General features: G+C 43.0%; 1 protein-coding gene across 14 annotated transcripts in view; it reads left to right on the forward strand.

The window, feature by feature from the left end:
• The window catches only part of epb41a (erythrocyte membrane protein band 4.1a), a 71,563-nt gene that overhangs the window by 18,273 nt on the left and 28,589 nt on the right, over positions 1–24,701 (forward strand). For 9 of the 14 annotated variants that reach the window (XM_071499739.1, XM_071499747.1, XM_071499736.1 and 6 more), the window contains exons 6-16: positions 39–114; positions 1,695–1,913; positions 2,616–2,703; positions 4,147–4,299; positions 4,401–4,498; positions 4,612–4,787; positions 9,846–10,093; positions 10,414–10,488; positions 12,210–12,257; positions 15,556–15,618; positions 19,475–19,645. In XM_071499739.1, coding sequence (XP_071355840.1) covers positions 39–114; positions 1,695–1,913; positions 2,616–2,703; positions 4,147–4,299; positions 4,401–4,498; positions 4,612–4,787; positions 9,846–10,093; positions 10,414–10,488; positions 12,210–12,257; positions 15,556–15,618; positions 19,475–19,645 — 1,415 coding nt within the window. The remainder of the gene's footprint in view (positions 1–38; positions 115–1,694; positions 1,914–2,615; positions 2,704–4,146; positions 4,300–4,400; positions 4,499–4,611; positions 4,788–9,845; positions 10,094–10,413; positions 10,489–12,209; positions 12,258–15,555; positions 15,619–19,474; positions 19,646–24,701) is intronic. The other 5 variants (XM_071499744.1, XM_071499743.1, XM_071499748.1 and 2 more) reach the window with 5 other exon arrangements.

The following is a 24,701-nucleotide window of genomic DNA, read 5'->3' on the forward strand; positions in this document are numbered from 1 at the left end:
TATTTCATCGCAGCCACACTCACCCTTTTTTTCTGTAGGTGCCAACTACGATTTCACCTTCAATGTGAAATTCTATCCTCCGGACCCAGCCCAGCTGTCTGAAGACATAACAAGGTACCTCATGCGTTAGACTTACAAACATCATTTTATTATTGTGAAAAGCTCAATGGGTAAAACATTTACGTCTCCAGATGAGGAAGGTGGATTTGAACATTGCATGACGTATTGGGTGACCCCACCCACCCTTGTCCCAGGATTAATTTGAATTAATCAATAAGGATTAAAATACCTGGTGTTCATCGGCACTCTCTCTCTTTTTGGTTACAGCAGGTCTAATCGAGATATAGATCTTCAGGTGAACCACAGACATTTTACTGTACTATAGTTTATTTTTGAGAGCATTAAGTGACAAACAATTTCAAAATGTCAAGATCAACACAAATCAAGACATTGATGTGGAGGGAGCAGTGCAAGCACGTCACCAACAAACCAATACAATAGTATTGTCAGTACAATAACATCATTCTAAGTCAAACCTGAACACAATAAATGTGTGCAATAACTTCTAACCTGTATAGAAGTATATTCCCAGGTTCCCCTTTTTGTCATAATTTGACCTTCCTTTTAAAATTATGGTGGTTACATATTATTACCAGCAATGACTTTTGGTGTGTGTGTCTGTCTGTCATCATGGCAAAATGTGCTCCTGGAGACACCGACTGTAGCAGGAACTACCTCAGAGGTGGTTTTGAGTACTTTAGCAGTGTTTATGTGTCTGTGGAGAGATGGAATGTCACAACCTGAAAGATACAGTCACAAAACTTCACAGGGGTGTAGTTTAGATGGAAATGAAGGCTGAGTTCAAAGGTGGGTGTGGTCTGACCCAGGATTGCTGAGTACTCATGTAATAATGCAGTAATAACCACTGAGTACTGATGTGATAATGGTCTCTTGTTATAACATGTAAAAGTAACTTACTCCAGTTCGAGACCACCACAGAACCTAAAGAAACAAGTTCCGATGTTGGTGTTAAACTTCTGTAAGTCACCAACACAGGCTCATGTCTGGTGGGTCATGAGTTTAAATACAGTACACCTAAAACAGCAGTTATTAAACAGCATACTGTAATCAGGTATAACAGGAGCATGTGCAGATGAGAGACTTTGTCATGTCCCGCTCTTCTCCCTATGTTCTCATTATTTTTCATTGTTGTTTCCTGTTTTGTGTTGTGTTACTCTCCTTGTTACTCTCCTGTTTCAGATCCCCACTACCTGTCCTTCTGTGTCTCCTGCCAGTGTGGCTGTTTGCTCCACTCTGATTGGTTTCATCTGTCTTCCCCTTCCTTGTGTATTTAGTCTTTGTTCTCCCCTTCCTCTGAGCCAGTTCGTCTTCGTCCCTAGTGTCAAGCGTTCCAGCAGTTCCTTGTGTTGAGTGTTCCTGGTTTTTGATTGTTTGTTTCCTCTGACCCCCCCTCTGCCTACTGCTTGCTAGATTTGTTCGCCTGCTCTACTGACTGTGTGTGTACCAACCAAATGTTGCAAGTAAAGACTTAGATTTTTGAACCCAGTGACTGTCTCTAAGTTGTGCATTTGAGTCATCTTTCCTGTGGTTTCCCAGACTCAAGAAGCCACATGAGTTATGATGAAAACGGCTTTCCACACGTAGTCATTGTGATCCCTGTTTGTGCATTGAAGGTACTACCTGTGTCTCCAGCTGCGGAAAGATATCCTGCAGGGTCGCCTTCCCTGCTCCTTTGTCACCCTGGCCCTGCTGGGCTCCTACGCCCTGCAGTCGGAGCTGGGCGAATATGACCCTGAGGTGCACGGCAATGAATACGCTAAAGAAATGAAAATGGCCCAGGGTCAGACCAAGGAGCTAGAGGACAAAATGATGGAGCTGCACCATACATACAGGTCAGAACACTTCCTCAGTGAACCAGTGGTTGAAGAGTTGTTCAGATTATGGGCTTGAATACCACAGTTAAAGGTCCCATATTCTCCAGTGTTGTATCTAAAGTGTTGATCCTCCATCAGAGGAAATATTTGTGGTTTGAAGAACCAAAAACCATCGCACTGTAGTTTTACATCTCCCCTCTCAGGCTTCTCTCTGGAGCTCTAATAACAACAGGTCAGTCAGCCAATCAGAAGACAGGCTCTGAGCCTCTCCTCTGGTTGGCTGACTGTTTTCTGAGCAATTGGATAAAAAAAAATTAGCAGATTTCAGGTAAACACAGAGAAACCAAATCCTGCAAGGTTGGACGGTGGGTCCAGGTGGGTGGGGCTTGGTCATGGCTGAGGGCAGTGACTGCTTTGTTGTGACATCACAAAGTTCCAGAAGTCCTGACGGCTGGTTCTAAGGCTCAGTTTCTGAATACAGGCTGTGTGCATTTCTCTGTGGACTGAGGCTTTGATACTTTCACAGTATTAATATAGAACCTAGACCTGCTTTATAATCAGAAACACATGGACATCTACCTTTAGACTGGATGGACCTTTGTTAGAACTGTACATTACCAGGGAAGGCTCAAGTAAACGATAAATCAGAGATGAGGGGAAGCCTAAAAATGTCACAACAACTTAGGATTTTTTTGGATACCTGCTGTGTTTTTGTAACAGGTCAATGACTCCTGCCCAGGCAGACCTGATGTTCCTGGAGAATGCCAAGAAACTGTCTATGTATGGAGTGGACCTCCACCAAGCCAAGGTGAGAACAGCAGCCACGGCTCTTCAGCTACTCTGCTGTTACCGCTGTTCTCTGTTGTTCAGTGCTTGAAAAGGTGTGAATGTGATTCAGCCTCCATGAAAACAAACTGCACAAGTGTGTTTGAAGCTTTGTCTGTTAGTATTTTCAAGAAGCGGACATGAACAGCAGGAAGGCACGTGGCTCGTCAGGTTTTACAGCAGAAATCAGGTCAATGTGTTTGCATCAGAGCAGGGATTTAAACCAAATATAGAATCAGGAACTGTTAGAGGACTGCACCACCCCCTGGTGGATTATGTTGAGCTTAACAAGGAAGCTGCATCACAAAACAGTTGCTGCAGATGCAAATACAGAGGAGTTCGTCCTTTCTACCTACATGGATAATCACTGAAAGTATTACATACAGTAGTAAACATGTCAAACATGGTGTGGTGTACAGTAGCTGGGATGTGCCAATCCATGGAGGTTTGTGGTGGAACACACAAAACACCTCCTGACATTTATGGTCCATTTAAGGTCTGACTTTATCTTCAAGAACAGAATCTCTCAAAAGGTCTCGGCTAGATTTTAAAATCCAACTACTTGTCTATAAAGCACTAAATGGTCTTGGGCCCAAACACATCTCTGATCTACTACAATATGAAGCCTCCAGACCCCTCAGGTGATCTGTGACAGGTTTACTCAGTGTTCTCAGGATCAGAACCAAGCCAGGTGAAGCAGCTCTTAGGTTCTCTGATCCTCACCTGAGGTCTGCAGAAACTGTTGGCTCGGTTAAATCAGGGCTTAAAACATCCATCCATCAATCCATCCACCCATCAATTCGCCCATCCATCCATCCATCCATCCATCCATCCATCCATCCATCCATCCATCAATCCATCCACCCATCAATCCATCCATCCATCCATCCATCCATCCATCCATCAATCCATCCACCCATCAATCCATCCATCCATCCATCCATTTTAATCTTGTGCCATGTTTGCATTTGTTTGAGTCTCTTATCACCGCACCTATTCTTATAAAATGGTTTCCTATGTTTCTGACCTGATTTTATTCAATCTTGATATTGTTTATTAAAATATTTTTATTTGTTCAAATTAGTTTTAATTGTTTTAAATGTTTTTTTGATGTCATCTTAATGTCCTATTTTTAACACATTTCCATGCCTGTGTGAAACACTTTGAATTGCCTTGTGTCTGAGGTGTTATGTAGATAGTCCTGCCTTACCTGGGGTGCCCTGTCAGCTCACCTGGTAGCATGTGTACCGTGGGCCTTACCGCAGCAGCCTTGGTTTGAGTCCAGCCTGGGCCACATATGATTCCCTGTCTGTGCTCTGACTTTTCTGTCTGTCTCTGTTGTTGCTGAAGAATAAGCAGAATAAGCCAAAAAACCTGCATTGGCTGTCTGAAATCTGCAGATCCTCTCTCTCTGTCTCTCTGTCAGGATCTGGATGGGGTGGACATCATGCTGGGCGTTTGCTCCAGTGGTCTGATGGTTTACAAAGACAAACTGAGGATCAATCGTTTCCCGTGGCCCAAAGTCCTCAAGGTCTCATACAAACGCAGCAGCTTCTTCATTAAAATCAGACCCTCTGAGGTACAGAGCCTTTTCATCTCAGTACACGTTCATCCCCCTGTAACATGTGTTCACTGTCTAACACTGAACTCACCACGAGCCTGATGTCTGTGTTTCAACAGGTGGAACAGTATGAGAGCGCAATTGGCTTCAAACTGCCTAACTACAAGGCGGCGAAGAAGTTATGGAAAGTGTGTGTGGAGCATCACACCTTCTTCAGGTGGGTGTTGTGTTCTTGAAGTCACTGTTTCAGCTGGAGGAACCGTGGATACGCCCGCCTGCTGTCCACGCCACATCAGACCGGAGGATCAGTGTCATGTTCTCTGTGCACAGGCTGACCTCCACTGAGATGGCCACCACTCCCAGGAAGTTCCTGGCGCTGGGCTCCAAGTTTCGCTACAGTGGTCGGACTCAGGCTCAGACCAGACAGGCGAGCTCGCTGATCGACAGACCGGCTCCTCTGTTCCAGCGCTCCTCCAGCAAGAGGAACTCACGCAGCCTGGACGGAGGTACACTGCTCCACTGCTGAGCTGCAGGCGTGTGTGTGTGTGTGTGTGTGTGTGTGTGTGTGTGTGTGTGTTTGGTGTAGAGTTCAAAGTGTCCTCTTGTTCAGTGCTGGTTACTGAGTTTTTGGCCTACATATAAGAGAACTCGTATCATTGCATTTCACTGTCTGCACATCGTGGTGTTGTGTCCTCAGACATTAGTGCTACATGTCTGCAGTTAAACACACAGCCTCTCACTTCTGCTGCTGGGGGTCCCTCAATCAAAACAATAACAAAATACAGAGTTTGATGACATCATGAAATAGCAGGGGATCATGGGAGTTGTAGTCTTATACTTGTCTGGATCCTTCAGTGTCAGTTCAGGAGGTTTTGACCTGGAGCTGAATTCTCCACAGAGTCTCCTCCTCTCCACAACAAACAGAGCAGCTGATCAGAACCAGTAAAAACACTGACTCAAACTGTTTCACATTTAAAGTCAGTGATTGGTTGATGCTGTGTCAGTGACACAGGACGTCTCTGATTGGCTGGAGCTGAGCTGTCTAACTTGTTTCTCTGATAACTTCAGATCCAGACGTCGGACAACTAAAATCCTTCATCTGGTTCAAACACAGAGCTGAAAACCACCAAGGTGGAGAAAGAGTAACTGTAACTCTTCCCTCTGTCTGTACAGGCTGTGAAATGACTCTGTGTCTGACTGCACTGTAAAAAAGTGAAGGAGGAAATCCACAGTTCTCAAACTAACAGCCTGATAGGAGGCTTCAGCAGTATGAGTGAGGCCAGTGCTGAAGAGCCTTAAAGATTCATTCTATCTACTGACCATCAGGGGCCGACTCCACTGGTTGTAAACAGAAGTCTGATAGTATTGAAGTCTATGTGAAAATGTCTCTACTTCTCACCTGATTTATTACCTCAGTAAACGTTTTCCTGATGAGTTTATGTCTCAGTCTCTAGTTTCAAGTCTTCGTCAACACAACATGATGTTCAGTTTTTACATTAATGTCCATTTTGAGGAAAATAGACCATAAAGCAGGGGATGCATTAGAGCGGGGCTTCTGTGTGATTGACAGACTGTACTACACAATCAGGATAGAGTACAGAGCAGGTCAGCTCCACCCCTCACTCACGGCCGGTTGACACTCGGTCAAATCAATGGGGTGTCTTCGTTGTGGCTGTCTGGTTTAGTTTTACAGTGGATGTTGTGTTCTGGCAACTACCAGATAGATAGATAGATAGATAGATAGATAGATAGATAGATAGATAATATTAATATTTAATAATAATAATATATTTTTCATCCCAGACTCTCTCTCTCTTGTCTCTTGCGTGTTTGTCTTAGGCTCGTAATTCATCTTCTCTTGTTTCCTGTTTATGTAGTAGTTCATTGTCCAACTGATGTTTGTCCATGCGTTGGTTTTCTTAATGACTTTAGAGAGCTCGGAAGTCATTAACTCTGATGATCGTCTTCTCCTTGACTCTGTTTGAAGCAGTTTATGTGGTTGAGTGCGGCAGAGAACTCCTCCACGCTTCTTCTGTGAGTGTGATTGGCTGTTGTTCCTCGTGTAAGATGACATTTGCGAAACTGCACCACTGGGAGTCTTTGGAGTCTTTTAGTAGCGTCACTGTGATTGTCTCTCGTCTCCAAAGTTTGAGTCTGTGTGAGGAAATGCTCCATCACACCGGCGCTGCAGAGTAAAGGGGTCACCTCATCGTCAATAGGAAACTGAGGAAGGATCATGGGTATCAGGAGCTCTGTCAGTCTACCTACAGCATGTGGGTGTTGTATTAAGATGGACCTGAAAAATCAAAATTCCTGCTGTGATCTCCTCATAATAATAATGATAATAATAATAACTGATAAAGCGTTTCAGGGTTATAAAAACTAATACAGAGTCATTTAAAGAGAAACAAAACACTTCAGGTGAAAGTAAAACCAGGAAAAGCTTTCAGATAAAAGTCAGTTTTAGAAGAGTCTTGAAAGAGATTCCTGAGCCTTGGGGCCCTGACTGCAGATGCTCTGTCCCCTTTAGTTTTCAGCTGGGCTCCTGGAACAGACAGAAGACCTTTATCTGAAGATCTCAAAGTTTGTACTGATGCATACGGAACTAAGAGATCAGAGATATAGCTGGGTGAGAGGCCATGGAGAGCTTTAAAAGTGATCAATAAAATCTTCAAATCTAGTCTAAAACATAGTGGGAGCCAGTGTAGAGAGGCTGAGACAGGAGTAATGTGGGTGCGGTTAAAAACCTGGCAGCAGAGTTCTGTTCACTCTGACGACGATCAACAGATTCTGGTTGATCGTAAAAAGAATGTTGCAGTTAAAGTGGCTATAATAATAAATCTGGCAGCAGCCATGTATCCCAGGGATTTCTGGGAGATAATAGTCTACAGTGTTTTGGATGGATCACCATTATGTAATAAATAATTTCACACTTTCAAAATATAAATCTAAAGAACGTGAAAAACTTAAATAAATAACCAATTAGCTTCAGTGTTGTCACATTGTAAATAACCCACATTACACCAGAGCTCATCAACACATAAACCCCCTTAAGGAGGTTTCTACTGAACCGTGCTGGTAACTGTGATTTTCTCTCTAGATTTGGTGACTGATAAAACTCCTTAGAGATTTTATTCATTAAAGCAGCTGGAGACACATCTGGAGACTTTGTGGACAGACCTGATCACTCCCTCTTCCTGGTTCATCGTCTGGACTTCAGTCTTGAGGAGTCGTAGTGAACAATCATTACACTGCTACATTCACAGCTACACTGCTAACTGCTAACTAACGAGCTAACTCTCTGCTCCAGTTGACAGCCTCACTGCTCTCTCTCTCTGTCTCTCTCTCTCTCTGGTGATGGTAAATTTGTGTAATTTGTAACTTGCTTCTTTAATGCGCAGGTTCAGTTTCCACACGTCTGCTGCAATATCATAACTGATCTAAGCACAGTAGAAGCTGAGTCAAGGACAGCTTGCCTAGAACACTTTGGCTGTAGCTAATCATAAGTCAAAGAACCCAGCGTTGTCCCCAATGCACATGCGCAAACCTCCAAATTAAGCTGCTCTTCTCTCCGCTTGACAAGCTCCAGCCTTTGTGAACAGGACACACCCAGGAAAATGACAGACACAATGGGCGCAACGGTTGGAAGTCAGGCTAGCTTGCAGGGACAATACCCTGCTGCCACCACCAGAGGGAGGTAAATTAAGATAAGATAAGATAAGATAAGATCGCATTTATTAGTCCCACAGTGGGGAAATTCACAGTGTTACAGCAGCAAAGTGGCAGTGCAGAGAACAGGAAAGCTGCAGAAACTGCAATAACAAAAAAAAAAAAAAAAAATTACATGATGGATACAAACAGGCATCAGATCTTTATGGGAAAGAAAGCTGTTCTGAGAGGTATCACTTCAACTTCAGTATCCTTCTTATTGATGTCTATTTTTAGCTTTAACCGGGCAAGCACTGCTTGCTTTGCTTGCCGTGACAGTGTTACAGAGTTACAATCAGTTTTAAAAAAAAGATCCTCAGATTTGAAAGGATGTATGTGCAGCTTTAGTGAAAATAGTTGTCAACACAGTGTGTGTGTGTGTGTGTGTGTGTGTGTGTGTGTGTGTGTGTGTGTGTGTGTGTGTGTGTGTGTGTGTGTGTGTGTGTGTAAAACTGCACATAAGCAGTAGATTGGACCAGTATCCTTCAACCAAAATGACCATATAGGTGGCTTGTCCCTATCCTTCAATCAGCAGCAGGAATACCGGACCTTTGTTGTCATGGTAACAATAATAAACACATGGTTAAGGTTGTGGAATGTTGAACTGTTTGGTTGGGCTCAGGCTCAAAAACAACTTGGTTAGGTTTAGGGAAAGACTGAGGTTTGGGTTACAAGAAGTTCTTCTGTAAGGTTAGAGGACCTTGGTTGAATTGTCATGAATGAAAAGGAAAAAATATTAGCAGAGGAACAAACTGCAGTCTCCTGTGTGAAAGTCCTGTGTTTTGATCGTTCATTCGTCTTAATGTGGACTTTGTTGCTCTATAAACTACGTCACCAAACTTCCTTCTTCCCTTCTGTCATTGTTAATATGGCCACTAGAGGTTGCAATAATAAAACATAACTATGGGTTGTAATAATCTATGGGGTCATTTTTTACAGCAGGACTGTCTTGAGTCTGTTGTTTGCTGACAAAGCAGCATTCAGAGGGGCAACTGTTGCTAGCTTGAGAACCTGAACCTGCAACAAGGGCCAAAGCAGCATCCTCCTGGATCAGTTTATCATTTACATATACATTTACTCGACGCTTTTATCCAAAGCAACTTACAGGTGAGGGGCATCACAAAAGCTTCCTTTATGTAGGTACAAAATACTACATCTGCTCAGTAAGTGCAAGGAGATCAGGTCGAGAAGTGCACTGAAAATGCATAATAAGTGCTCCTTCATCCATGCTCCCATTATTAAACTAATCTTGTTAAATAAGCACATGCAATAGCTGCATTCTGCATGAAGGAAGGTGCACTCTGAGAGGGTGTTGGGCCTTGTCACTAATTCTCCTTGTGATATTCATGGACACAATCCTGGCCGAGAGTTCATGCTAGTCTCCAACTCACATCTCCAGCTTGAGGCTGTGGTACTTAGATAAGATGGAATTCCAGATCAAGAGGCAGATTGGTGCAGCAGGTGTGACTGTCAGTGTGCAGAGGAAGCTGAGGCAAAGGGTGTCATCAAAGGGAGTCATTCAAGGTGGATCAGCCTCTGTGTGGAGGTACATCCAACTTGGTGGTGACCCTGAGGAACACCCAGGACCTGCTGGATGGGACCCATCTGGCCTGGGAACATGTGGGGGCTGGAGGAGCATGGGTTTATCTCAGCATCTGCATCAGTGTCATCAAACAAAAGCTATATTTGTGGACCATGCTTGAAAATGGCCCAAACAGTGCATAATGATCAGAGTTAACATTTGGATTTTAACCTTTAGGTAACATGAGAATTGTCAGATAAAACATTAATACATGAGTTTTCATCTTGGTTTTAAAGTGGGGTGGGTGATTGTCTCTCTTCTCTGTCCACTTCAGCCATGGCGTCCACTCCCGACAACAAATCTACTCGTCCGGTCAGCGCCCCCGTTATGTCACCGGTGTCTCCTGGGGAGGCATCCCCATCGCCGCTGCTGCCCACCCTGCGTCGCTCTGACCACCATGACGGCTGCACGCCTAAAGGTCACCGCTCCGCAGACAGGAAGGCAGAGGTAAAGAAGGAAAGCCAGCCAGCTGACTACGGCAAGAGCCACAGCCCCAGACCAGAGTCCACTCCAGAAATCAAGGTAGTGACACACTCCTTCACATCACCATGTGCTTCCACTCATTACTGAACAAAATAATGAGGGAATAGGGAGGAGGACAGACAAATGTGAAGAATGTTGCTGTATGAGTTCACATGGAGCCTCTCTGTTGTGTATGATGAAGTGTTGGATGGAGTAGTGGGGCAACCAGAGTACTAGAAACTACAAACATAATTTTGTTTTGACTGGAGCCAGTACTTATGAAAACGATGTTATACCAAAGGTTTAGTTTTAGCTCCATGTAGAAACAGAAGTGTTTTGTGGAACTGATCCTGATGTGTGAGCTTTGTCTGTGCTACCAGACATTGGCCAGGAGAGAGCGGAGGCACTCCCCCTCTGTGACCACCACCAATGGGGAAAGAGAGAAAAAGAGCCAGGTTTGTTTGCTTGATGCATGATCAGACTGAAGCAATGTTGGAACCAGTGATGACACCAGTAACCAAATACTGAGATTTGAGATTTAAATAATTCAATAATTATATACACATAGGAATATGGGGTCCAAGAGTCTGAGACCACTTTGAAACATTAAGTAAATTTGGGGCGTTGACCAACTGAACTCCTTTGTACCATACTCTGTTTATAAACCTGGACGTAGACTCTGGGTCTGAACAGTGAGGCCAGTGCTGAAGAGCCTTAAAGATTCATTCTATCTACTGACCATCAGGGGGGGCTCCACTGGTTGTAAACAGAAGTCTGATTGTATTGAAGTCCATGTGAAAATGTCTCTACTTCTCACCTGATTTATTACCTCAGTAAACGTTTTCCTGATGAGTTCATGGTCTCAGTCTCTAGTTTCAAGTCTTCTTCAATACAACATGATGTTCATTTTTTACATTAATGTCCATTTTGAGGAAAATAGACCATAAAGCAGAGGATGCGTTAGGGCGGGGCTACCATGTGATTGACAGACTGTACTACACAATCAGGATAGAGTACAGAGCAGGTCAGCTCCACCCCTCACTCGTTCTTAGCTCCACCTTCGGGGGGGGGCTGCTATTATGGGGGGGGCTGGTGTCTCAGAAATACCACCTGACCAAGGAGGAGTACCACTCCATTCTTGAGAGCCATGCTCCACCCTCCACCCTCTGTTTGCGTCTTTGTAGAGGAGGATTCATGTTGCAGCAGGATCGCACTCAGAGCTGAAATTTAAGTTCATTTAAACTGATTATTGTCGTACTTTTGAAACAAATGCAAAATAGAAGGATCTTTACTGTCTTTGCTAGTGGTCTCAGACTTTTTGCACCTATATGCATATGTGTATGTATGTGTGTATATATATATATATATATATATATATATATATATATATTAGGGCTGTCAATCGATTAAAATATTTAATCACGATTAATCGCATGAGTGATCATAGTTAATCATGATTAATCGCATATTTTTAATCTGTTCTAAATGTACCTTGAACTGATTTTTTTCAAATTGTAATACTCTTTTCAACATGAGAATAGACAAATGCTTGCTTTATGCAAAAAAATCATGTTTGTTTATTGCTACAATGAGAAATACTCTCAGTTCAAGTAACTAACGTGCAAACTGCATTGTAAAACAAGATGCTGAAATAAACTAAAACAAAAGCCCAACAAAAAAATTACAGATGGGCATAGCAATTTACTAACTGTAACATTATAGTAATGTGGTATTTGAGACTAGACGTACTCCGGTGGTACATAAATTCACCGCAACAATAAATACAAATTACTTTTGTCCTGTCAAGAGAGCCATCTGGCAAGACTTTGAAGCTGAACTTGCCATTCAAAATATATTTTTTATCCATTACTGCTCACAACGGCATCGACCTCGGTGCATTGCTTCCTGATTTCCCGAGGTTCAAATGTCACAAGCGTTAATCACGTTAAAAAAATTACTCCCGTTAAAGGCATGTTACGTTTTTGACAGCCTTAATATATATATATATATATATATATATATATATATGTATATATACACACACACACATACACACACACACACACACATATGGTGCAGTCCATGTAGCTCATAGTTTTTCACTATGCCTTTCTTAGAATTTACAGTATAAACCTTAATATACAGTAACTGTGTCTTTCCTTTGATGGGGGAGCAGCACTCTCCTCAGGACAAAACAAAGATGGAGGTGGTGCGAATGAGGAAGGTTAGCATGTTCCTGAGCCAGCCTCTCACCCTCATCCATGTATCAGTTACACATCAAGAGGCTTTTAATTTGTTTTCTGTTGTCTGTCCATCATTGCACAGACACCTAACACTCTAATGGACGGATTGCTCTGTGATTCCTGGCTGTTTCTGTGTCTGTGAAGGCTTGTTCATGCACGACAACTTGCTCTTTGGACCAAGGAGAAATCAATTGATTGTTATTCCCTACAGCTGTTTGACAGAAATATCTTTTACTGTGTAAAACTTGGTTTCTCCTTCTCCAGAAGCAAAACATAGTTATACTGGTTTACAGAATGAGATTTGTCAGAAGGAGGATACCTTTGGTTTAACACATAAACTCATGTGTTCATTTCTATTTCGGAAAAACTCCAGTAGAATCAGTCCCTCCAGGATTTAGCAGTAGCTTGTTGTTTAAAGTGTAATAATAACAATAATAATGATAATAATAATAAAAATAATATAAAAATCTAAAATCAAAAAACGAGCCAATGGCTGGTCTTCTTATCATACAGTACAGTGATGTCTTCTCTACACTGAATTTCTTAATCTTCTTTCAAGTCAGTTATGTTTACAGTCTGTTTAACACGTGGATGTGTTTTTTTATCTGAATCCAAGTCAAATGAAGTTAACATACGTGATACTGTTATGTTTTCAACTGTGTATTAGCAGCTCTTCTGCTTCTGCGTCCATATTTTAAATATTTAAGCCCTAAAATTGGTTATTTTGTTATATTGATTTTACATTGATTGATTAATTGATGTATGTATGAAACCATAACCAGACAGGCTTTCAGGGTATGGATCGTCCTCCAGGCAGCTGAGCCACAGAGCCCACACACACACACACACACACACACACACACACACACACACACACACACACACACACACACACACACACACACACACACGCACTGTCATAATTACCGATCTTAGTAGTTCTAATGTTAATCAGTCCCTCCAGGATTGTTGGGGCCTAAAATGCCTGATTTTGCAGCAGCTTTTTCAAAAAGTTGCAGTGAAAGTTGCGATGTTTTACAATGTTATTTTTTCTATAACACTGCAAGAACAAATGAATTTACAAAAACAGTTGCAACTTTTGTAAAGGTTCTATGTAACCTTTACAAAAAAGACACAGGATTTCAACAATATTAAGGTTTAAAGTGCACAGAACATTGATATCAGCTGTCAGTGACGACAACAAATCTCTTCAAGTACTTTCTTAAAAATAATAGACTGAATATAAATAAAATAATGAAATGAAATGTTGAAAAATTCCATTAATACAAAAGTGCATATCCTGCATCCAAGTTCAGATCTTCACATTACCTGTATACACGGTATCAGCAAAATACCACTGAACTTCTACATCAACAAAAAATATCTCCGAAATTTGGTCTACAGCTGCTCACAGACTTTGTCTGTGTTCCACCACAATATTGCACGTGTTGCAAAACAGTTTACCACCACTTTGCGGGGATTGGTCGAATTTGCCTTAATAGTTGCGATCGCAACATCACAACTTCCTGGAGGGACTGGTTAGTGATGTTCTGTGCATGGAGTGGAGGTTAATGCTCTGCTGCCTTCTTATTAAGTTAGATTAAAGATAGACATCAGACTCTGCAGCACAAACACAAAACTTCTGCAATTAAAATAGCAACTGAACAGTGAGGAAATCCAAAACACATCTAATCAACTCAATCTAGTTTACTTTTTTAAAATATAACAATAACTTCCATAATCCTAATAATGTCATGGCTTTTCTAAATCAGATTGAGACTGTTCCCAAAATACTACAACTTAATTCAAGAAATCTCTGTTTTTTGTAAAGGTGGTGTCATGTGAGGGAGACGCACCACACACTGATGCACATATTGATGATTAGCGTAACACACCAGAGTGGAGCGTTCAGCAGCTGGGAGCCAGATATTTCCCTCAGGAGCTGGTGAATGTAGGATTTGACCAGAAACATGACTCCAGCTGGAGGATAATGCTGCTCTGTAAATAACAGACTGTCTGGGTGATGATATGTCAGTTCTAATATATTTCACAAATTCACAAATTCAATCTTGCAGGTTTTTATTGGCCAGTGATGTCAGTCCTACTGTTACATTGGCCGGCTCACAGCCAATTACATGGTGCCCTGGTGACTAGTTGTAGGTGATTTTGTATCTGGTGAAGAAAACGTTTAGTCTGCAGCAATCCAGGCCAACGCGGTCGTACCTCTAGGCTTGGGCCGATATTATATCAGAAGCTGTAGATCCACCATCACATGTCCTGCTGCCTTCAGACGGCTGCAGGGATTTAATCAACTGAGTGATTAGCCAACGTTCCTGGTTGAAAGACTGTAAAACGTGAAGTTTTTATTCTGAATTAATCGCCTCTACTGGCCGGTTCAATAAAATACCTTATTTACATTTTAAGAATTATTCTATCATTGCTGCTCATTTTCTTTGCTCAGTGTAAAGTCAAAAGACAAAGTTTCCACAAACAACTCGCTTTGCGCTGCCTCATTCGAATGAATCTCCCTCCTGTCCACACCTGTGTACCAGACACTCTGCGCCCTGACACACAAACCACAGAGATGTGCAAAGACAGTGCCAAGGTCAAGAAATTACACTTGTACCTGAAACATAAAATACAATAATATAAATAATATCATATATTGGAATATTTGGGCTGGACTGTATGGAGATATTACTTTTTGAATATCAACCAGGCCTACGGATCACTGTGGCTGACACATGACACGGTGGTCTCAACTGAAGATGGCCAGGTCACATATTTCTAAATAAGATCATAGAATATGTATCAACAAGCTAATCAATAACTTTTAAAATTAGATTTTTATCAAGGAGCTGAAATGTGAAAAGTCAGAAGTGAATGTGTTTTTTAAAATATGCAAATTCCTGAAGTGACTCTTCCAGCAGACGCACACTGATGCTCCTCCTCCTGCGCACTGCACTGCAGCAGCCTTTGCATGCACAGCATGTAACCTCCACAACCAGCAGTGAGAGTGCATCTGCCTGGCTTCTCATACACGCAACTGGTGTGTGTGTGTGTGCATGCGCGTGTGTGTGTGTGTGCGTGTAGCTGAATTCTGAATTCAGCCCCCCCGCTGAGCTGGGCACCCTGAGAGCTGCAACCCCATAGTGCTTTTATTTTTTTGGTGATTCTTGTCGTTGTCACTGCTCCTCACTGCAAATCAAATACTTAAATGTTTGGGTCAGTTCTGCATCATTTCCAACCAGCTCTTCCCTTTCTCCTAATTTTCCACAGAAAAGAGCTAAGAAACTTGAGGGTGAAACTATTTATATCAGACATAGCAATTTAATGCTGGAGGTTTGTATCTTCAGTCTTCAGATATCTGTCCTGGCTGTTTGTCGTCATCTTTTTCTTCCTGCATGAAGTTTGTATTGATTTTCTTTTTGCTTTGACATTTCTTGCCTTGTTTTCAGCTTAACCCTAAAGGCTTGGCATGCACCATTTTCCTCTCTGATTCTCATGCAAGTAGCTTCATGTCACTCTGACATTGTCTGTGTCATTTTATATTGTCATTGTATGAAATATGTGATTGGGAAAGGCCTGTTGTCTAGGTCAATGTGTAAAGTGGTACTGCCGATTGGCCTGTGGTGCTGAAACAAAAAATGTTGTGCGATATAAACTTATCATTGTCAAGACACTTGCAGATCAAGTCAAAGATATACCCATACCTACCTCTACCTGCCTCATTTGATGTAAAGATGTTGGGTCTCCAAGAGAAACCAAACAGTGCAGACACAGGGCTCTATTTTAACCCTGCGTCTTCAGCCACACCGGCTGTTTGGGTTTGTGCAGGTGCAGCAGCACAAAGTGTTAAAGTGCTGACTGAGGTGGAAGAGAAATCGCAGGGTGTGATCTTATCCCGTCACATCAATGATCTCATTTCTCTGAATACACAGTTTTATTTCTCCTGTACCTTACTTCATAAATGCTCAACCGGGTGATAAGCCAAGGTTCCTGCTTTAAAGACTGTGAACGTGAAGTTTTTATTCTGATTTAAATGCCGCTACTGGCCGGTTCATTAAAATGCCTGATGTACATTTTAAGAATTATTCCATCATTGCTGCTCATTTGCTTTGCTCAGTGCAAAGTCTAACTCGCTTTACGCTGCCTCATTCGAATCAACCTCCCACCTGTGCACCAGACGCTCTGCGCCCTGACACCTGGACTGGAGTTGCACAAAGCAAATGTCAAGATCAGGAAATTACAAAACTGTCACAGTGCAGCTTGTGCTGGTCGTTACGCCACCACAAGTCTGCTGATATATCAGCCTTTCCATCAGTGGATCCCCACCCTGCTTGGTAATGCTGGGTTATTTACCCAGACTGATGTCCTCTGTACAGCTGTCTTTACAGTAGTACTCCTCATGACCAGTAAACTGGTCATTGTGTGTAACGTTGGTCAAGTCCACTCCATTTAATTTGTTGTCAATTCACATATCACGACATCAGCCGTACAGTAATGTCGCTCTCACCACCCTAAGCTCGACAAAAACGTTAAACTTCAGCTCACAGATTAAAAACCACGAACTCCTCCCTCCTCGCACCATCTGTTGGTCACTACACAGTATATAACAAAAGTTCAGACAAGCAGTGGACTGGATTTTTCTTTTTTTACATGACTGAGAGTGAAACCATGGCCTTCTCCTGACCTTCACAAACACTGACTGTGACTAAAAACAATCTGAACTAGGACTGTGAGAAAGGAGGGGCCCAGTTTAGGTTCAGGACCCAGTCTGCTGTTCTGCCATGTTGTTCCTCTGTCCCAGCAGACAGTCAAAGCAGGAGGCGCACAGGTTTACATGAAAACATTAACAATGCTAATCCCAGTAAGCTGTGTCATGAGCGTCCCAACCCTTCGTCGCTGTCGAAGACTGCGAGGGCCGGACCACATGACACGGTCTGGCCTGCAGAGGAGTTTCACTTTGCGTCACCAGCTGCGCCCGCCCTTACAGTTGCGTTGCAAACTGTGGCTCCTGTTGCCTAGCAACCTTGACAACACGGAATAAAACCTGAGGTTTCAAGGCCCTTGGTTTTAACAGTTGTACCGTTAAAACCCAACACTTACATTTAACAGTGTAATCCTCAGGCTCTCTGTCACTGTTGTTTGCTGCCATATTATTGTCATTACTGGCACGCAATGAATCTTGGGATATAGGTTTGGCTGCGAAGGAAGGTGGTATTTCTCGGCAGCACTTGGAGGAGCCTTTGAAATGGGACAGTCTAGTCCCACTGCTGTGTCATAATCGGTCTTTAAATGCCTCCGAATTGGGACACAGCCAGTGAGTGAACCCTGGAAGTGGAATACAGCCGTCATCTGTGTTATTAATTCCACCTGCTGTAGAAAAGTCAAAATGGCTGCTGTGAGGAGGATCTTTTGACAGAAGAAGACTTTTTTGTTCTTTCCCAGTCATGTATGCCTCAGCGATGTCACTGACTCTGCTGCTGTTCTTCTCATTGGTCCTCGTGCTCACAGATGACCTCCTCTCTGTTTTCATTCGATTCACTACATGGACCTGACACTCTTGTGATGTTCGTGCTGTGTTTACTGTCTGTGTGTGACTGCGTCTCTGTCGCCCTGATTACTGTTTCCACTGTGTGACATCCTGTGTGCTGAGTTGAAGTGATTTCAGAAGAGAGGGGTGACATGTGCGACAGTTTGATAGCACTCATAGTGGTGTCCCCCTATCAAAGCTGCCCTGCAAGACTACATGTAGTGTAAAAGGCGTCACTCATAGTGACAAGCACAGGTAATAATTGATCATCTCTGCAGCTCTTTGAGCTCACAGCTTTGTTAATACTGGGTACAACTTAAGTGACATATCTCCCCCTCTTCTGTTTACTCAGCCTGCCCCCTGTTCAGCCTGACAATAGTCATTTAGATATGCAGTATAGGCGGTGGCTATGATCACGTTGCTATTTCACATGGCTGTACACAATCAAAACAACAGTATGCTCACAGCCTGTATTCAGACACTGAGCCTTAAAACCAGCCGTCAGGACTTCTGGAACTTTGTGATGTCACAACAAAGCAGTCACTGTTCTCAACCATTTGGTTTCTCTGAGTGTTTACCTGAAATCTGCTTTATTTTTATTCCATCACTCAGAAAACAGTCAGCCAATCAGAAGAGAGGCTCAGATCCTCTCTTCTGATTGGCTGACTGACCTGTTGTTACTAGAGCTCCAGAGAGAAGCCTGAGAGAGGAGATGTGAAACTACACTGAGATGGTTTTTAGTTCTTAAAACCACAAATATATCTTCTGATGGAGATCAACACTTCAGATAAAACACAGGAATAGTGTTAAATATGGGACCTTTAAGCTGTTTGATCATTAAGGAAATTAGTTCATTTCTGTATTATTCCATGAGGAAAAAAAAGGGAAGTCTATGTTCCTGTGAATAAAAAACAGACTGTCTACCTACACACAAAATAACACCTGTCATCCAAAGATTGTTACTACAAAGGCCACAGCCTGTACAGTGCAGGTGTAGATATTAAGCCTCATCTCGGAAACAGCAGGAAAAAATGTGTTCATTGTTGTGACAATACACAAACAACCTACAGACTCTTGGATGTGTACCTTCCATCAGACCTGCTCACCATATTCAGGTTTTTAACATCCCCTTTCAGAGGCACTGATGAAAGACATAATCTGTGCGCCTTATTAGTGACCAATAATCCTCAGTGCCTCTGCCGCTTCATTTCTGTTATCACAATCTCCCACGTGAGGGAGATTTAGAAAAGGCTGTAAACTCCAAATCTCAGTAGCTGAAATATGGATCACAGATCACATCAGACAGATGCTGACTGCTCCCACTGCAGTCTGGTGTCTGGTTTGTCTGGAACATATCTTCTTCCATGACCTCAGCGTGTCATTGGGAATGTACATGAAATAACACAAGGCCACACTGCATATTAAAGAATCATCTGTCAGCATGTTGAGAGAATGGCAGATTGTTCTTACAGCTTCTTTATTATTTTTAGCTATTTATCTCCTTTCATCTTATAAATCTTTACTTTCTACATGTTGACATGTTCTTTTCACCAATTCTTTCTTTCACATCTCATCCAGTCATTTTCTGTCATCCTGTTTTCTCTCACATTGTCATTCCGTCCCTTCTCTCTACCTGCTCTGACTCTTGTGTTCTCGTTGAAGGACCTGGATAAGACCCAGACTGAGATCATGCGTCACCACACTAGCATCAGCGAGCTGAAGAGGAGTTTCATGGAGTCGGTACCAGAGCCTCGGCCCAGTGAGTGGGACAAGCGTCTCTCCACCAACTCACCGTTCCGCACGGCAAGCATCAACGGCCAGTTCCAACCAGCGGTGAGTCCAGCAGCCCCAGGAGAGAATCCACTGCAGCCGTACTGTCCAGTTTTCTTGGAGATATAAGCGTTAGATCATCCACATACGCAGAGTCAGTTTAAAGCTTCCAAGTGGTGTGTTTCTTCATGTGATGTAGCTATGCTAGCAGCTGCCCCGGGTTCCAGGCTTGTGCTATACCAGTCTGGGATGTGCTAAGCTAGGCTAAACACATCTCTGACCTAGCTATGGGCTGGACATACAGAGGTGAAACTGATGTCATTCTTCTCATCTGACTCTAGGTGAGATGTCAAACAAGGATTTTTCTAAAATGTCAGACTGTTCCTTTAACCAAACACTTTGTATGCTAGCTAACTAACCGGCAGGCTATTGGCTACTAATGGTAGCTTCAGCTAGATCTGCAGAACTATAAAAGCACTATATCACCTTATTATCATCACCATCATATCATTTGTACAGATCCCTTAGGGGCAACTTTGATTAAAGCCCCACAACAAATTAAGTCAAGACTGTTTTATGTATCAGGCCCAGAATGTCTTTTTCATGGAGGACTATTTGACCTGTCAATTTGACCTGTTACTTTAGATTTTAGGTCCCTCTGTTAGACATAGTTTTAAAAATCTGAGAGCTTTTCAGTTTTTATTGTGTTGACTGCACTGCTCACTTTGCTTAGTCTTCGGTTGTATATTCCCACCGTTTTAAATAGTATGTCCACACCTGCATGGAGGATTTTTATGGACAAGACACATATATATGAACAATACTGAACATGAAGAATATAGCAGATGTCCACAATGTAGTTCATCATCCAGACCTGTACACTGATCCTCCATTAGGTGGTGCTGTTGGCTATGTCCATATCATTTCACTGCTTTAGCATGATTAGAGCTGCAGTCACAGAGGGACCAGACACTTCAGGATTGCTTTCCATATTTGCCAATGCGAAGATGGTGTGTGTGTGTGTGTGTGTGTGTGTGTGTGTGTGTGTGTGTGTGTGTGTGTGTGTGTGTGTGTGTGTGTGTGTGTGTGTGTGTGTGTGTGTGTGTGTGTGCGCGTACAGGGGAGGATGTCCGCAGTTGTACCTGCACACAGAGTAGTTGATGGCGTGTCTGAGGTAAAGGTGCTCTCACCTAAAGCTTTTTTTAAAGCCTCGGCTGCAGAAGGTCGACGCTGTCCAGTGTTTCCTCATGAGCAATGTGAAGAATGGCTCCTGGAGGCTGCGGTCATGGCCGACTGTTAGCAAGCAGCTTTCCAACATCAACAGACTGTGCTCAGCTGCAGCATAAAGGGTTCAGTATGCTTCAAACCAACTAGTTCGTAGAAGTGTTGCCTGAGCGTGCTCAGAGGCAGAGGTGTTGATACACCGTGTCCCAAGTCCTATAATTCAGTCAGTACACTCACATGCTGTACACTGTGTACACAGTATACTCACTGGTGTAGTTCGACAGGTCAAACACTGCTGTTGTGCACTCACCGGAAAAGACGAGGGCAACATGTGACCACGATTGTCGTCCACCTGCCGCCTGCTTTGCTCCCTCAACTTAAATTGAACGTTTTACTTTTCTGTGTCTACCTCATATGTCATGTGACATTAATGGAAATTAAGCCGCCATCAGCGTCATTTTCACAAGTTTGGAAATACGTTGGTGGACCCTCCCCTTCTTCTATGTAGTCATGATGGCGACCGTAGAGGAAGAGAGGTGCACCTGCTGGCTAATTGTCAGTGTGAACGCACTTATAGTCAGTGTGAGTATGGAAGAATGTGGATTGAGACACAGCATTGGTAGATTGGAGCTGGCTGTCACAGAGAGGAAATAGACTCCATGAATGGTACAAATGGGGAAAATGGTGGATATTTGGGGAAAGTCTGTTCTCAAAGGCTTTTGTGGTGCTGTACTTCCATCACGTCGTGCTCACTCTCTCACCTCTGCACACCTGTCCAGTCACTTCGTGAAGTTGCTTTTGGAAAAGTTACAAAAACTGTTAGACGCAGGCCCCCTGAAACAAAGTCGGATAAGTTTAGGGGGAGAGGGTTTCTTTCAACCAATTTGTTTGAAGCATACTGGCACCTTTGTAGGTGCCTTGTCCTGGGTCCCACCCCCTCTATCCCTGAGCTCGCCCCCTTACCACTGCCTTTGCTCTGTGAATGGCTACTGCAAGCTTTGCCATCCTGCTTGATCAATCGCATGGCCGGGTTAATGCTGATGATGTATTTGCATGACTCTTGTGCCTGATATGATCGGTGAAAGACTGAAGAGCAACAGAACACAAGAAAATAGGTTAAAGAACAATGATTATTAGCCAGAGGACTGACCCCCCCTCCCCCAATCTGTCTCACCCTCCAATCCTCTTCCCCATATCTGTCCCTACCTGGATGTCTTTATTTGTTTTTCTGTGTCTCTGTCTTGTATCTCTGCCATGTCTGTCCTCCTCTCCTTTCACTTCCTCTTTGAAGTCTGGGCCTGTTTTGGCCCCCGTGAAAACCCCACCAACTCCATCCTCTCCCCCACAGCCCCCACCATCCTTTCTTGTGCATTCAAACAATGACACTGAAGCTCAGAGAGGATCTCAGTCCTCTGACCTGCCGGTGTCCCCCCCTGGCTCTCGGCTTTCCTCTGCCCACAACTTGAAGACACAGTTTCTATCCCAGCCATGGGACCCTGCACAATAATGATCTCCTTTTTTTAATACTCAAAAATCCAGCCATGGTGGCACTTTTTTTGCTGAAAGCTTGAGGCACAGTCTTGGTAATTTCATATTATTGCTGAATGCTATGATGACACATGAGATGAAAAAACAGAAATAGTCTCCATTGCATCACCCTCTGTCAGTTAAAAACCCTCAGATTCTCCCTGAGCTGTTAGATTCTTGCAGGCTCAACACAGACCTTGCCTTGTGTGCAATTCTACATCCTCATCAGCCCCACCGAGTGCAGTGCAGAGATACCTTAAAAAAGGTTTCATGGCAAGCTCCTCCAGACTTCCTGTCATCTGAGTTGCCAAGATATTTGACAGACTTTTGGTACATTGTAAAGCAATGCATATTATAGGTTTTGCCCATTCCATTCACTTTTCTGGTGTTTCTCCCATCCTGTTGGTATTTAGACAACTTTGCACTACCAAACGGTTTGCACTAGCTAGCAATTCAGCTGTAAGAGAAAGCTGGTCCTATTCCCACCATGGAGCAGAGGTTTATCAATTCTCAGTGCACTCCTCTTCCCCTCCTTTCTTCCTTCTTTCCTTCCCCCTGTGCCGCTGCAGCCTGATTCAACCTCCTCTGTGTCCCTGCCATCTTTTTTCAACTGACAGGATTTTTCAGTGGCTGTTTTTCTGAGACATTAACTCAGTTTGTGCTCATACTCATGTTTAAATGAACATTTGATATCCTTTGACTTGTTGCCAGGAATAAATCACTTAATAGTCCTCTTTCTCCTTCAGCTGAACTACAGTCGCTTACCACAGTGGAGACAAATCATGGTCAAATTAATTCAAATAGCAGTAGTAATCCCCACCATCACTATCAGTAATCCCCCACCCCCCTTAGTTCCTGTTGCTACACCTGTCAAGCTTTCCATTCTAGCACTGTACACAGTTCATACTAGCTGTGTCCCAGTTCAGGGTTCGCATCCCTCAAAGGCTGAATTTGAAGACTAAATGTGTCACAACAGCACAACTAGGCTGTCCCAGGCGCCTTCAAATGTGGCCAAGAAATGTGGCCCATGTCTTTTTGTGGGCAACGAAGCCTCCAACGGGTTGATCCTTCATGACCCAACCTATCCCAGGATTCATTGCATGCTGGTAGTCAAAATAATGTGGCAGCAAACAACACAGACTGAAAGCCCAAAGTCAGTGTTGAGTTTTAGCTCAGTTCAACAGCTAATGGTACAACGGTTAAAACCAAGGGCCTTTTCATCACTTAATTGTATCTTGTCAGTTCATCTTTGAGTCCAGTGAATTTTTGTGCCAGATGTAATGGAATTCCCTCTGGGCGTTCCTAATATTTCTCATTCACAAGAAAATGAGGTCACTGTGACCTTGATCTTTAACCTTTGACCACCAAAATCTAATCAGTTCATGTTTGTGCCAAATTCTATCACGTTCCCATGGACGTATGGATGGATGGACAGACAACCATAAAAAACAATGCCTCCGGTTCTGGCTGTCACCAGTGCGGAGGCATTAAAAAAGTTATGTGTTGTCAAGGCTGCTAGGCGACAGGAGCCGGTCTTTGTGATGCAATGGTGAAAGCAGGCACAGCTGGTGATGCAAAGCGAAATTCCTCTGTAGGCCAGACCGTTTCATTTTGGTTCGGCCTTTGTGGTCTACAGCGGCTACAGAGGCCAGACTTTAGTAGAGCTCATCCTCCGATGGATGCGGCCACTGAATAGGGACACAGCTAATGACTTCAGCTTCAAAATTTGTGGTAATTCCTGATTCACAATAGGTTCCTTGATTTCTCACACAGGAAGACCAAAGTAGGCATCTCATTTTTAGTCAGTGACCATAGGTTTTTTTCAGCTGAACTGTCAGATTTGATCAGCTCTAGCTCACTGACTAACTGTTCCCTGAAAACTCTGCAGTGTTTTTGGCTGACTCAAGAATGTAAACTAAAAATCAAATCAGAACCCAGCAAAAGGGTCTTAAATGTGCATTTGATGGCTACATAGATGATGTCATGCAAACTCAGTTTTATAGTACAGAGAAGAAAAAATACACTTTCACAACATATAAACAAACACTATGTTTCATTTACTTTAAATTCTCATATAGTAGCAACCAGGACAGGCTCCTATGCAGTGGATGGGCCATCTTCTAACGTCACCTGTGATGTAGTTTGATTAATTAATGATATGCAAACTCATTGCTATGGAAGTAATGCTACATTACCACTGTAGGTGGTAAACTAATAATCAATGCGTGCCAATGTCACTGGCTTTCCTAAGAGCAGATAAACAAGCTGCTCTTTTGTTTGTAGCTTTGGACTGAACTATGAACTATGAAGATAGCCTCCATCCTCTTTAGATGAGTATTACTCTTACTAGTGTCCAGTGTTTACCCCT

The sequence above is a fragment of the Trachinotus anak genome, unplaced genomic scaffold, assembly GCF_046630095.1.
Source record: "Trachinotus anak isolate AG129_WGS33_773 ecotype Australia unplaced genomic scaffold, CSIRO_AGI_Tana_v1 ptg000016l, whole genome shotgun sequence".
In the NCBI taxonomy this organism is placed as follows: Eukaryota; Metazoa; Chordata; class Actinopteri; order Carangiformes; family Carangidae; genus Trachinotus; species Trachinotus anak.